Genomic DNA, 15,419 nt, shown 5'->3' with positions numbered 1-15,419 from the left:
GGACACGCAAGCACAATACAGCCAAGAGCCAGAGCAGGTGGAGGAGGAGGAAAAAAACAAAGACAAACACATGCAGGCACACAAAGCAAGACAAAAAGTGTGGCAGAGCAAACAACCAGGCAGCCAGAAGTAGAGGCAGGTGACATGTGTACATAAATGGGGGAGATGGAGGTATTGCAAAAATAAGAAAGACAGGAAAGAAAAGAAGACATGCAGTTAGATCATTCAGTGACTCATGTCAAAAGAAAGCTAAACAAAAATCAAATGGGAACAACACAAACAGCAAGCAATGAACATAATTTAAAATAGGGCAAACAAAACACAAAAAAAGATGGACTTCACTTGAATAAAACATGCAGGGCTCTGTTAGCAGAGACAGGTAAGCAGACACAAACACGTGTGAGAGACATAAGGCCAGCTGTGAGGACAATTTGGGATGTCTCGATAACAGGAGGAACACCATTTTGGTATCTCTGCTGTATTTCCTGTTTCTCGATAGTTGTATTGATCCGATTCATTTGTAATGGTGAAATTGCGGGCCACAATGGCGCACTGATAAACTATTTGGACGCCTCGCCCTTTTTTCCAGACATAAATCTGAGAAAATCACCCCACACGGTGCCTCTTGCTGTGAGCACAATCCAGGCTTTGGGTAGGTCTGAGAAATCAATTTCCCTTTCAGATCAGCCTGAAAGAACCTGTGTGGCTTTGAGGAGCTCGTCTTAGGATCCTGGCTAATCTCGAGCCTTCTCAGGTTAGTCAGCTGGAAAAGTTTACTACAAGCTCCCCAGCTCTGAGCAAGAAAAGTGGGATTTTCTGAAGCATTCCCTGAGCTGGATTTCCACAGAGCTCAGGGCACAGAAAACAGAGAGAGGGGGATAATAAGCAGAAAGGATGGAGAGAGAGAAGAGGCTTTAGGGGAGGAGGAGGTTTTCTGTGCTGTCACGTCCCCCTGTAAGTTCATCAGTATGTTTTACTTAGAAAGGTCCAGCTATATGGACACAGTGACGACTCAAGTCTGATCTGACACCGGATATGAAGCGCTTATCTTAGTGGATCCCCGCTTCCTCAAAACACAAAGGTAGATCTGAACTGTGGATTCAAATTTAAGGAGTGGAAAAATATACTACATCTCAGACTAATAAAAAAGTAGAACAGTGCAACAATATTGCATGTGCAGAGAGATACAGTGATATTGCTTTCATAGTGCATGCACTGTGCTCTGTTAAAGGTCAGATGCCCCCGCAATGTAGCTGTAGTGACTGTCTTTATTTTCTCTAGCGGACATAAACAGCAATAAGATGACAGCAATAAGATGGGATCAGCAGTAGCTGGATGGCCGTTATCCCTGAAGGTGAACAACTAGATACCTGAGAACTGGGTCAAGAGGTGTGTGTTGCATGTGTGTGTGCGTGTGTTTGAAAGTGCACAGAGGGTTGTGACTTACCCGTGGGCTGCTGAGGGGGCTGGTGGAGAGGCCAGAGGAGGCTCCACTAATAGACCGCGACCTGTGGCACAAACACGCAAGAACACACACACAGGGGCAGAGGTAATTTGTGGGATCAACATGTGTACCTGCTACATGTTCCAGTAAACACAGGTGGAGGTGAGAGCTTGGAGGTTACATGTTGCACACAGTTAGAAAGCACTACAGCAGATGTTACCATCATACTAAGCACAGTAGTTGCTATCAAGCCCTTTGCAAACACAACACCTATTCACACAGAGAAGGCAAAGGCATTACAACACAGTGACGGCACCGACTTGACAACAGACATCACTAGCATCAACTCCCTGCAATTAGTCTCAAACCAATTAAGCTCAAACTTCTGTTTGAAACATGCCGATTTGACTGCAGCTTCTCCTGCAAATCTATAGGCTACTTTCCACAGATTAGCATTCAAATTAGCTTTCTGCTCCATCTATAGTTTTCTAATAAACCAAACATGTTGACTTTTAGGCCTTTGGATCAGTAGAAAATATCTTGAGGGGGAAATGAAGTGGGACATTTGGTTGAGTGCCATTTGTCATATTTTTTTTCTTTTCCCCCCGCAGATGCCGTCACTAACCCCTATGAGCAGAGCCCTGCTCAGAAATGAACAATCACAGGACAATCTGTCTCCATCAAGCGCGCACACACATATGTACACACACACACAAAAACAGGGCCTGTCAACACTTGGAAACACCAGCTGCTCACTGTCACAACACTGCTCCTTTTTGTCATTCAATCTAATAATACACCCCCCCCTCTCTTCCTCTCCCTCTCTTTCTCTCTCCATTTCAGCATTGATGCATTTGTGAACATGTGGCAGAGCCTACAGATCTTTTGTCTCTCTTTGAAAAGATGAAGAGATAAACACACTACAACTAGCATTTTTCAATTCGCTTGGTTGTAGAGGAGGACCTCACGGACAAATGTGAGGCGACAATGAGGGAGTTGAGGAGTGACAGAGGAATGAGGGAGGGATGGAAGAATGAAGGATGGGGGGGGGGGGGGGGTAATGGAGAATGAAGTTCATTCCTGATGCTCGAGCAGTCTCACGGGACCAGAGGCATCCGTACGTGGACACAACACTGTGTACACAGTTGCAGCTAGTAGCCATACAAATGATACTAGTGCTGTCATTAACAACAAGCCGGAATTAAGATCTGTATTTATCAGTCTTGTAAAGGTAGAAGCACTTGGGTTCAGTCACCCCCCCACCCCCCCTTTTCATTTACAACCATCTGAAGAAAGATCTGACACCAGAACAGGAATCCTTCTCCTGAGAGGCACAGACACACAAACAGAACAGAAGAGAGGCAACACTAACAGCTACCGTGGGAGAGAGGAAAATATAGAAACACCCACTCTCAAGCTATTTATGTAATTCTCTCACTGCCCCTTCTGTGAGTGTATTTATTGCACACACTCGTGCACACATGAGTAGGCGATGTTGAAGCCATGTTGGCTAGGATTTCTTGTTTCAGAGAGCAGCTGACCAGACAGTTGCTATCATTTACATTTAAGTCCTATGGTCCACTGAGACATGCTTGCAGTTTCTCACTACAGCGCCTGTGCGCACATAACCAGTTGCACTTGATCTAAACATGGCCAAACCACAGCGTCCTTGGGCCATTATGAACATATTGTTAGAGGCACTCTGCGTCTGTTAGTGTTGGACCAGCAGGTCCATAAAGCTAATGTTACAGATGGTTATGCTGTACAGTAATGAGCTGTCAGAGGCTCACCCTTGCTTCGGAGAGACGATGAATTATTGTTGACAAGTGTTTTATTTATAGTGAACAGCATACACAGCTAAGCAATCATTTTTCATTTATCATATAGAAACATAGACACGTTATTAAATCAGTAGGAGAGGAGTTGCTGAAGCCAGCCAAGCCCTCTGTGTTTCTGTGTGGATGCTTGCTTTAAAGGGTCAGTTCATTACGTAATTACAAAAAACGTGTTCTCTGGTAGTATTTAGGTATGCAGAGAGTTTAGGTTTTATTTGTCCATGTTTTGAGAGATCTCTTTCTGCAGACATTTCTGCCTCCACCCCAAAAAGCAAAAGCAAATTCCACCAAAAGTGGAATTTAATTTGTAACTGCTCTTTCCAGAAACGGTCCCAGTTATTCTGGATAATCTACAGAAGACACTGTCAGTAGTATTCATAGAAAATATTTTCAATGAAACTGTTGACAGTGTGGTCTGTGGATTACCCAGAGTACTACAATATTGTTTCTGGACACTGCTGCTGTTGAATTTATCAATACTGCGGGCCCCAGTTTTCAAATTAAGATTTTACCTTCTAAACCTGTGATAATCTCATAAACTACAATGCGTTGTTATAGATTCAACTACGCGACAGTCTAAAGACAGTTAAGACTAGCTCCACCTCCACCAGCTACAACATTACAATCAGTAATAATAATAATAATAATAATAATACAATATCTGCAAATTGAGTATGTTTAGAAAGCATGTTTTTCTGCCAATACGTCTGTACAGTAGGTCAAATTTTGAATGCAGGACACCAGAAACATTTCATTTGCCTCATCTCATAAAGGGATATAATTTCATCTGGACAAGTAAAACCAAAACTATTTGCACTGCTATACACCACTGGAAGTACATGTTTTTTAAATTGTATTTATTTATTTACTTTTGCAATTTGGGTGAAGTAACCTTTTATTGTGTGTGTGTACCTGAACACATATGTGTGCGTGCGATGGTCTATGCGTGCACTATTTGTGTATTTGTGTGGCTGCCCATTGTTGTCTTTCTATTATCCATTAGTCCTCAAGCTAACATTTCCCATAAGCCTGTTTTGGAACGGGGCCCATGTCCTCAGTGTGGGACCACCGGCTGCGTCAGAGACCCATCCAAAGCACCCGTGGGGGTCTAATGTTAGGCTGCAGGGGATGGAGAGAGTACAAGAGGTTCTGGGATGAGGGCATGGACTGAAATAAAACAAAAGTGAAGCAAAATGAAATGGATGGTGCCAGGAGTCAAACAGCGAATGAATAACACTGCCACAGCCAAAACACAATGCTGCAGCTCTGCTAGCATGATTTAAGGAAAGTGGAGAAAGTTCCAAATGTTTTCTGTCCCTCCTCTATATTGACTTTGTCCTGCCAATAGAGTTCTTCTACGCAGAAGAGTAGATATTCATATAAATCAACACACTGCTTAAATTAATTTCCTTTCCTGAACCCTGACAACTCCCAGAGGACTCGGTGCATTAATATTCACCGCTCAGCTCCTCAAATTTCTAAATGTAGTAAGACCCCTGCAGTTTCTGCTGTAGAGATCAGTGTTAAAGGTGCTTTATTTGTGCTCATTTGAGTCTCTTAAATAAATTAGAGTCAATAATTAGCATGAGAGCCTGATTTATTAAGATTGCTCTGACTAACCCAACACATTTAAACTGCATGAAGCAACTAGAGCAGATCTGTATAGAAAAAAAATTGATATTCTCTTCTTCACACTGCAGCACTTTTCCATATTTCATTTACATATCATTAACCTCCCTTCATTTCTCCTGGCATGTTAAGATTTAAAATTAAATCAGTGGGATTTCTTGTGCTTTGAATTTAGCTTTAAATGTCTTTTTAAGATACTTTGGGTATATAAAGAATGCAATGGGCATTCATGTGAGAATGTCTCCATACGTATTTCTCTGCAACATGGCTACTGCAGCATTTATCCCAAATCTATTCAATTCTACTTCACAGAAGCAAGTCAAGTCACCAATCACACGTATGAAAATGCAGCCTGGACAGGTGATCAGATCGTAACTGCCTACATGAGATAGGTGAGGCAAAATGCTGGATAAGGATTGAGGTGCAGGCGTTTTCGTTGTGTAATTTTAGATAAAACCGCTTCCCCTGTCTTTCACCATTTACGCTGGTGGAAATGTATCCTGTCAAAACACATGTTTCAAAGTCAGTCCTCTCCCTGACACCCTCTGATCTGAAGTTCTACGAATCTTCTGTGCTGTCGACAAAAGTTTGCTGTCGGGGAAAGATAAGGTTAGGTTCAGAGAAAGTCAGTCAAATCTTTGGACGTTATTCTGCTACGTATGTGCTTCCCCAACACCATCGTGTATATATATACACACACACACACAAGCACGCACATGATCAAACAAAGCGCAAACAAGGATGTGATAAAAGGCAGAAAAGTTCAAAAACACAACAAAATCCAGATTCACAGAGACTTCGTTACTTTTCCCCCCCACTGATCAGCTGGAGAGCTATGAATTGCAGTGGGGGGAAAAGAGACGTATAGCCAGAGAAAGAGAGATTTGATTTGATTTGGAGGCGGAGGGGCTGTGGTAAACGACACCCCCCCCCCCCCCACCTCCAACCCACCACAGCTGATAGGAAGCCAGACAGAGAGAAACTAGCAGCATTTCCAAATTAGCATAGCAATTCCATACAAACAGAGGGGGGCGTTTGGGACTGAAGGTCAGCTGCACACAAGGGACCACAGGAGAGAGAGAGAGAGAGAGAGGGGAGATATGAAAGGGTAGGGAGGAGCCCCTGAAAGAGATTTGGGTGGAGGGGTAAGAACAAACACACTGATTTAAAGTAGCACGGAGGAAAGATGCAGCGGAGCTTTTTCAATGACTGCGGCTGCTGATATATGTAGGATCCAGACACCAACCGATTTCATATGCTGCCATGTGCAGATGTGACTTTGTGCTGAGATTCATAGGAGTAAACCTAAAGGTCCGGTTTTAAATAAAGGTTCAAAACACTCATTTTCGGTGCCCTTTATGATGTGCTGTATTCAGTTGTGTATGATTCACAAACTGGTGTTGGGGAAAGTATTATTAATGCTCGATAAAGTCATTGCAAACTGGCCTATTTTGGGATTCTGGGCTTGACTGAAACAGATGAGTCAGAGCGAAGGGCAGAAGAAGACAGCTTCTAAACTAACGCAACCTTTAAATAAAGAAGAGATAAGACTTGGAATCGCCTGAAGGGATGAGGGAGCGGAGTAGAGGCGATGAAACACAAGAAGATGAATCTTAAACTGAAATTCAGAGGCACCAGAGGACTGAAAGAATTAAGCAGAAGTGTTCAGAGGTGGGAACTCTTGAAATGGGTTTAAAACTTCTGAAGTGGCTTCCTCCAGTGAAATGAAGCGGGGAATAAATTCTTGATAGTTTGTTGTTGGCAAAGCACTATGGTGAGGAGTTATTAATGCATTTGACATTTGGATGAATATTCAGCTGTATAACTATATATTTTCTTTACCTATATAATATACGCCCTTGCTGCCTCTGCATTTATGTCCTATACATCTGAAAGCTTTTTCCAGCACTCTGCCAATCCGCCTATCATTAGGCAGATCAGGTTATCACCCCCTCAGATTCAATCTTCCCCGCTGTCACAAATGTCACTGCCTCTGAGCAGAAATGTGTGGCGTGATGATATATTGGTTGTTGAAATAAGATGAGGAATAGATTTTAAAATCAGTCTGCTGTGCCTTGTGGGGGTGTGGTTCTGGCTTGACTCAAGCATTTCTAAAATAGAGAAATGGAGAAATGTTCAGCATCCGAAGAAAGTGGGACACAGTATGGGAGAACTGATTATCAATGCATTCAGATTATGAAAAGAAGTGATAACCGGAAAAGAGGGGTTGTAGATATTAAGGCTATGAATTGCAAATGCGCAGTCTTCCTGCGTTTGAAAATTAAGTTAATTAAGAGAGTTAAATCAAACTTTAGGGACTGTCATCCCATAACTGTTGACTCTGTTGGACCCAGCTCCTTTCATTTTTCAGATGAGTTATAGCTTATTAAAATAAACTTGTGAAGCCGCAAAACATCATGCTGCACATGTAACCACCATTTACACAAAGCATTCTTTCAAACAGAAAGCGCCGCTGCATGTTTCTCCAGCCATGGACGTCTCCTTGCATGGGGGCGAGACACGGAGCAAGAGGAGGTTGAAAGCATGAGGAGTGAGTGGCAAGTGAATACCTTTCTTCTTTGCTGCATTTTGTACTGGCGTCAGGAATATCCAAGCTTTTACTGTACACTGATTTACTACAGTGAGACAGGAGACAAAGCGAGCAGAGCGTCAGTCTCTGTTCATGTTCGTCCACAATCTAGCCTGCTGACACCAGAGCCAGACTCGCTGTCAGACCTGCTGCAACATCACTGGGCTGTGAGATCCTCCGCACATACACACACACAGCTATGTCTATCTCTATTTGAAAATTGTATGAATGTTTTTTTTTTTTCTTTTCACCTCCATGAGTACCTTTGTCCATGCTGTGTCATGTCGATAGCCCTCCTTGCCGGTACGGGCGAGCCTCCATCTGTGACACTGAGGACCTCCATGGACTTCCTCTCTGGTCTCCTCTTGCCATGACGGTTCAACATGGGCGAGTCCACCCGCTTCCTCGGAGGATCTGTGTCAAAGAGATCGATTCAGAATCAACACAATGCACCTGACGTCTGTGCGCTTTAATGCGTCCACACCGAGTGGTTTTGTGCATTGCATATGTGAGTTTTGGGGTGACGTTTAGCGCTGATCACATTGACACTTTAACTGATAGTGAATAAGTAATGGTTTCCTCCCAGACCTTGAACTAATGGCCACTGTATTGACGGTATCGCATTCACTGAAGAGGGAGTCTATTCATCAAAATGTCGGTATCTCACAGCAAACACGCGCACACACATTTGCACATAATACTCCTCCTATTGCAGTGCTCTTGTCAGGAAATAACTCTGGCAGAAGTCTAAGTAGAGCATCTCTGTTTCTGCACAGATTTCTGTGGGTGGAAATCTGTGCTGGGTTGTGGTGTACGAACGAGAGAACACCTTTTTTTTTTTGATGAGTTAATATCTGAACCGAAGCAGTCGGAGCTGACAGTTTAAAAAAGGCCTTCATTGAGAAGCTTGTCTATATTCAATAAATAGAACACTTTTTCTACTGGAGAGCCAATCCACCGCCTCTGGAGCCGATCCAATTTCTTCTGAGTGAGGAAAACAGACATTCATGAGTTACCTTCTTGTAGCACTTATTTTTGTCTAAATTGGCTTGTTTTGTCTGTGTAAAAAACTATTCAATGACTAGGTGACAAGCCATTTAAAGTTAGACACTAGTCACACAGTGGTATTGTTCAGACATACGGTGTGCCATACTGTGTTTACTGATTTATTTCTATTTTCTCCCGCTATGCTCTTTTCTTCAGTTGGTTTTTTAATCACATTTTATTTTGTTACATTTTTTATCCGCATGTGTCTGTTCCGTCCGAGCCTTACCAATCTCATTGCGAGGGGGAAGGTTCTGATCCTCCTGACTGGGGTACCTTTCCTTACGGTCCAGTAACAGGAAGTAGATCATCTTTTCTTGGTTGTCACTGCCAAGAGGAGACAATAAAAAGACTACTGAGACATCTGGAAAAGAAATACAATGGTTTTAAACAAACCTGGGTCATCACAAACACATACATGTGTAGAGATTAATGAAGCATTCATATACATACACCAGCATATGCCTGCAAGAGCTCAAAACCAAGACATTAAACTGCAACAACCCTCACTATGATTAATGTCTTTTAATCTTCTAGGGTTCATTGTGAAACAGCCACTAAATAGCTTCCATCATTAAAACAAAAGTTTAGTTTTATAGCTCATTAGGCCATCATATAATATTCTGCATATATTTTTTAGGATATGCCCTCCATACGCAGAGTCTACTAGTAAGTTTATGAAAGTATCAAAACATTATGAGTTTGTCCTTTTCTTTCCCTGTAAATCAGGAAGCCTAATATCTTTAGCCTCTAGGCCAATACTCACTATGCAAGAGGCCCAGGGATTGGCCCTCCATAATAAAGACAGATTGGAAAGCAATAGGAGGCAAAGAGACAAGGACCTGCAACTTCAGCTAAAATGAACCAGGGGAAGGGAGATAGAGACCGCAGATTTTCCTGCAGTCCAGCACTATTATGGGATGCTCCCAGGAGAACGGAAGCAAACGGAAGAGATGGGGAGTGGGGGAAAGTGATAGAGTAATGCTCATTTAGTATTAAATTAATGATGCCGGGCAAATGTAAAATAGAGGGAAAGGAGATGGAAAAGCAGAGCAAAATGAAACTAAAAAACTACATCTGCATGGCCATATTAATAAAAACAAGTGCATGAAAGACTGCAGGGTAAGTCTCCTCAGTGTAAATGCATAGTCACAGGAGCAAAAACACAAACACATGTGTAACTCAGACACAAACATTAGTGGCAGAACATAAACGATGTGGCCCAGGAGCTCATTTTCGTGGTGCAGGCCAGGATCAGTTTGGGGGGAATGCATCCAGTGGCAAGCGGTGTAAGCACTGTGTGATAACAGTTAAGTGATCTATAGCTTCTGACATCTAAAGTGACAGCCTCACAGGATTTCACAAGAGCCGTCTGTGCACACGGACACCACACACTCGTCCTTCCATTGCAGTACCACCACACAGCCTCGTTCTCTTCTCCCCGGCTTCAGCTGCTTTTATTTTCTATTTTTTTCAACACGCTCTTTCACTATTTTTCCTCTCCTCTTTAACACCTTTTCTTTCCCTGAACCACACCCCCATTCTACTTTTTGTCGTCACCCCCTGCCCCCCCCTCTGCCCCTCAATCCACTCACTCATCTGAGAGCAGGTCTTTCAGCAGTTTGTTTTTGTCTCTGAAGCAGCCCAGGGAGTGCATGCTGTCCAGTACGTCTGGGTCGATGTCGTCTGCAGAAGGAAGGCTGCGGATGGTCACCTTCCTGGGCACAGGCTGCTCTGGCTCTGGTTCGTTTTTCCCCCCTCTGGGAATGCAAAGAAATTACAACACAAATGAGGACACTGTCAGCCATTTTGGTCCCTACTTACCCTACATTTTCAGTATGTTGGAACACATCGCCATTAATGTTTTCACATAGCTTATAGAGGATATGGATCTCACTTCGCAGATTTAAAGACTTGATGAGTATGTACTATAAATAGAATATGCAGTGTGTGCATAGAATTTCAGTGTTTGTTTGCCTCTTGGTCATTTGGGGCAAGAAGTTTGCCTCATTATGACCCTGGTTCACATTATGAAACTTTCATAGTCATGTTTTTTTCACCAGGTTTAGTCATATTGCATGTAAGCTTCGGGGGGTGAACAGAGGTCATCAAGCTCACCAAGATGCAGACAGACGACTGAGTCATGCTGTTAAGTTTTGCCATCTCCCTCTCTCCTTCTGGCTTGTTTTCCAAATTTAGTTTCTTCATTATTCCCTCGCTTATTTCCAGACACTCTCCTAGTTATGCCAGTTTTCTCTGTCTCTCTTTTGGCTTTATATATCTAGGAAGTACACAAGCAGGAGCTTCTTCTTCCGGATTCAAAATGAAAGGCTAATTCGCACTGACACCGTTTTCTAGAGGATTTCTGGAACATTCTGGATGTCTGTTTCAAAGAACAGATTCATCTTCAATTTCTGCAAATGTGCCAATACACACACAGACTCTCACAGATTCACATATATATGAAACCCTCGTCTACTTTCCCCACTAATCTATTTTTTTTTACTCTGGTGAGCCCTGTGAAGCGTAAACCCCATAGGCAGCTATTAAAATCACCTCCACCTTTCTATTTGCTGTGAACTGGATCCACAGTCATTGCCCACCCCTCGCAACCCCCACCCCCTGTTTCACTATGTGCATATAAAATTTGGTGGTGGGGGTAATGAAAAAATAAAAATAGAAACAGGACCCGTTTCATTCCTTTATACGTTGCCCCCTTAAAACTTCAATCAATCAATGAATCAAGTTTATTTGTCACATGTGATCACATAAGGTACAATCGCAGTGAAGTCAGTTTATTAGGTCCACCTTGCTAAAACTAATGCAGTCTATTACAACAGTCCTGGGATAAATCCTACCTTAATGAAGGTTATACCAGTTTGTGTTTAAACTGTTTTAGAAAGATGCACCACAACCTAAAGGCTCCAAAGGTTGAATCAACACCTCTCTGAACTGTTTTAATAAAAACACATCAACTAATCAACTGGGAACAGAGTGTACGTTTGTTCTCTGCCCATCATTAGTGATCCACCACTGCTCTGCTCAGCTGCTGCTGGTTGTTACTGTAGTAAGCTCACAAACTAATGAAGCTATTAAACAAACAATAGGAGTGGATGGCCTTATTTGAGTTTGTAAAAAACGATTGTGCAATTTGGATACATGGTTGTTCATCTTGTTGCTCATTCATTCATTCATTCATTCATACATACGTTCATTCATTCAGCTGGTCACTTGGCTAGCCAGCCAGCCTGCCATGCAGCGACAGACAGCCAGGCAACTTCCTCACTGACAAAACTCACATTACATTAGTCTTCTCTCCCAGCTCCTCTCTTGTCTCCTCTCGTTTCTTTTATCAGCCTCCCTGTCTGTTTGCATGATCTTTCAGTACACGACAGAAACCATAACTCAACTCCTTTCAGGACTCACAACCTACTCCCATGACTCATCTTTGCTCTTGTACTGTAAGAACCTTTAAAATCCTAAAATCTTTGTCACTTTTTTCAGCGAGTCAACTACAACTTTTAAATGGTGATGGTCTGATTATTAGATGGTGGATATAAGCCTTTACAAACATCAATTAGTGTATATTACATACATTAAAAAAAAAAAACATTTATTCATGCTTTTGTTCCCCATTAAAAAACCTGCTCCCATAAATGAACTCTAACATAATTTACCTGTACACATTTTCTCAAAAGATTTATGTTAGTTTGAAAAGGTGGGGACACTCTGTTATGAAAGTTAAACGATGGGTGCACTGAGGTTAGGTGGGTTCATCCTCCGTCACATGCCTGCTTGTTCCCTCTCCCCTGCTCCCTGTTCACTTGACCATATGCTGCACATCCTCTTTCATGCACTACCAATTTACCCCCACATCCCCGAGAGTGGAGTCATGCCCTGCTCAAATGTACTCTCGTGTACAGGGCTGAAACTCAAAGCCATTTATCATGTGGTAGCTCCCCTCAGGTCTACAACCCCTGCAGAATAGACGAAGAGAGGAGATAGAGTGGAGGGTGCAAAAAGGAAGGAAAGACAGAGGAGTACTTACATGTACCATGTGTGCTTCTGGATCTGTTCTAACTGTAAAAGACATGACAGGAGAAAATGACAGGTCAGTACACAAGCACAAGCAACATGATTGATGACATTTGAATCATTTTATCATCTTTTTGGCACTAAAAAGATAATCAAAGGCAACAGGATCATTGAGGAAAAATTGTAAATGCAAAGAACAATAGTATTTGTCCTGTGTATAGAAACGTTTGGTGCAGTATGGCTTCAGTAAGCCCTGAGCTTACTGGCTTAATGGAAACACAATGGGACAATACGGCCAGATTGAACAGTGGAAGTAAATAATGAGACATTCAAATATTAATACTGCCAATAGGAAAAACTTATTGAGAAAAAGAGTGAGTAAGAGAGAGGTGCAGCAAAAGTATGAGAGAGAAGTGATACCACTGAGCTATAAACAGAGAATATTATCTCCCTCACACACACTGCTGACCCTGCCAAGCCCTCTGGTCTAAAGGGAATCTCCCATTCTCATTCTCTTCCCATTTCTCTTACTCACACAAACACACACACTCGCTCTCTCAATACCACTCTTGTCGTCACACTTTTAATGTGGCCACTTTGTCACCAACACTGTCAACGTGGTCTTTTGCCAAGAAAGGAGAAGCGCAAAGCGACAGAAGCAGTGAGCAAAAGGGCAACAAAGGAAGATGTCTGTTAGAATGACTCCACAGTGTTTCAACTGCCCACAGAGGAAAACAGGATCAATGTCACTGTTGGGACTTTTTAATTTGCTCCTGCTGTTGTTGTGGAACCACGGGAGATACACATAGCAGCTCTAATTATTATCACTTATTCAGAGGTTTAGTTCTTGGGTATTTGCCTCCATAAATGTCTCAATCCCAGAGGATTTACCTCTGTGCTCCAGCACTGATGAATGCCTTCATGTGACGCTAGTTCAATCACAGAGCTGGCCAGAGTGCGGTTACTGACTATAGGTGAGTCGCGTTTGCTTCCACAGAGGTCATCGTATTGACAGAGACACCATTCCTGTCAGATACAGGCCAGTGGGTGACCTACTCTCTCCCACTTTTATTGGAAGCCTGGAGGCAAGAGGCTGATATAACACGCAGGCTTTAGAAGTGATGCGGTTTGAAATGCAGTATCGCATCAATCAGTCTCCAAATGTGACAGTACCAATTCCAGCTGCTTTCACTCAGGCAGAGGGGAATGCTACTGTAATACTGGTTTGGGTAGGTGTGCGTATGAGTGTATGTGTTCGGGTATGTTTTTAACTGGGTGCTGCAAATGTTTGTGCAATATGCAAAAGTTAGTTTTGATGCTCCAATATCTTTGAAATTGAGCACCACATTAATGAGGCAGTAGCTAAACCCAATAAAAAAGTAAAAAATCAAAAAAAGTAACACAAGATAAACTAGTCCTGCTAAAAGGTAAGCCTAGCTTAGCAGAGTAGCAGAAAATGCTGTCTCTGCAGCCTCTGACTCTGGTGGAGTACACATGATTAACTACATTGTAATTTCTCAATGAAGTCAATTTTATTTCACATTTACGGAGACACAAAAAAAAACCCACACACACTTCCTTTATTTTCATTCCAGCAACCTTGGTACTTCATCTCTGCCGTCCCCATCAATGCATTGTCTGTCTGTGATGAACTGTTCTTTAATATAATAAGCTAGCCAATGCTCTTCATTAGCAAGGGATCACGAGGAGGCAGAACCTTCCAAGGTGTCTGTGTTCATTTGAATAGTGAAGATGAGATGACTGTGTTGAGGTGTCTGGCCCGGTCACCTCTGGGGCCCAGACTACACAGACAGGAAATGAAGAGAAAGGCTTTTATTGGGCTAAGCCCCTTAAGCCCGGCAACGTGCCCTCCCACTCAGACTCTGAGGGGCCTTGGCTTTGTGCGTGTACTCATGTGCATCTACTAGCACAATCTAATTAATAAAAACACAGCCAGCAGTTGTAGTCTGATTACCCCATCGATTTGATTCTACTACTGTCAACATTATTATGAAAGATAATCCCTTGCAAAAGAATAACATGTTCCTTTGTGACGTCATTGACACCCTTGGGTGCACCTGTCTCCTCTCTGACCGCGTGGTCACCACTAAACTGCACGAATGCTCAATCTAACTGGGCTATTTGACATTCTGCGAGGTTACAGCACATCCCCAGAGCTCTGTTTGGAGTCCTCATGCACGAGAGGGGGCCGGAGAGGTAACATATTCTCTCCCAGCAGCACGGCTTGTGTGTAACCCTTTGTCGAGGACAGCGCCGGAGGCAGGTGGACATATCTAGGGGATCTCAGGGTGACCTGTCCTCGTCGGGCAGAGAGTACAGAAAAATAAAGCCTATAGTGTACATACAGCATACCAAAGAGGTGGGGTCTTTCAAGTTCAAGTTTCAACACTGTTGCCCATCTGAAGGGCTGCACCTTAAGGTTCTTCTGCAAATGAGCATCCTTTTCTTCATAGCTTTCTGATCTTTCTCTGTTTTATTGGTGTCTTTCACATTTCTGTTAATTAAAGTCATTCTGACACTGTGAAAGATAGATTAGGCATGGTAGAATGGAGAGAGTGAAAATGTGGGGTTGTATTTTGTGCGTGTGCAGACACGGGAGCTTGTGAGCATCCCTGTGTGTCGTCTGAATGTGAAATGCAGGACAAGAACAAAGGGCAGCACCGTCTCTCTGTGAGGCATGCACTTTTTGACATCTCTGGCCACTTTCTTTATTTACATTTCCCTTTGTCCATCTCACTCTAATTCTCTCTCTCTCTCTCTCTCTCTCTCTCTCTCTCCCATCCCGACTCTCCACCCTTCACATCTATCTGCTCTTGTGCTC

At 42.8% G+C, this 15,419-nt stretch overlaps 1 protein-coding gene across 1 annotated transcript in view; it reads right to left on the bottom strand.

Annotated features, from left to right (window-relative positions):
- brsk2a (BR serine/threonine kinase 2a) overlaps nucleotides 1-15,419 on the bottom strand; it is a 152,135-nt gene that overhangs the window by 8,502 nt on the left and 128,214 nt on the right. Inside the window, exons 9-13 of the mRNA XM_070906877.1 lie at nucleotides 12,591-12,622; nucleotides 10,138-10,302; nucleotides 8,772-8,869; nucleotides 7,762-7,912; nucleotides 1,448-1,508 (exon numbers count right to left, since the gene is read on the bottom strand). Of these exons, the coding sequence (XP_070762978.1) occupies nucleotides 1,448-1,508; nucleotides 7,762-7,912; nucleotides 8,772-8,869; nucleotides 10,138-10,302; nucleotides 12,591-12,622 (507 nt within the window). The remainder of the gene's footprint in view (nucleotides 1-1,447; nucleotides 1,509-7,761; nucleotides 7,913-8,771; nucleotides 8,870-10,137; nucleotides 10,303-12,590; nucleotides 12,623-15,419) is intronic.

Source organism: Enoplosus armatus, chromosome 6, assembly GCF_043641665.1.
Source record: "Enoplosus armatus isolate fEnoArm2 chromosome 6, fEnoArm2.hap1, whole genome shotgun sequence".
NCBI lineage: Eukaryota > Metazoa > Chordata > Actinopteri > Centrarchiformes > Enoplosidae > Enoplosus > Enoplosus armatus.
This window is presented reverse-complemented; position numbering and strand designations above follow the sequence as displayed.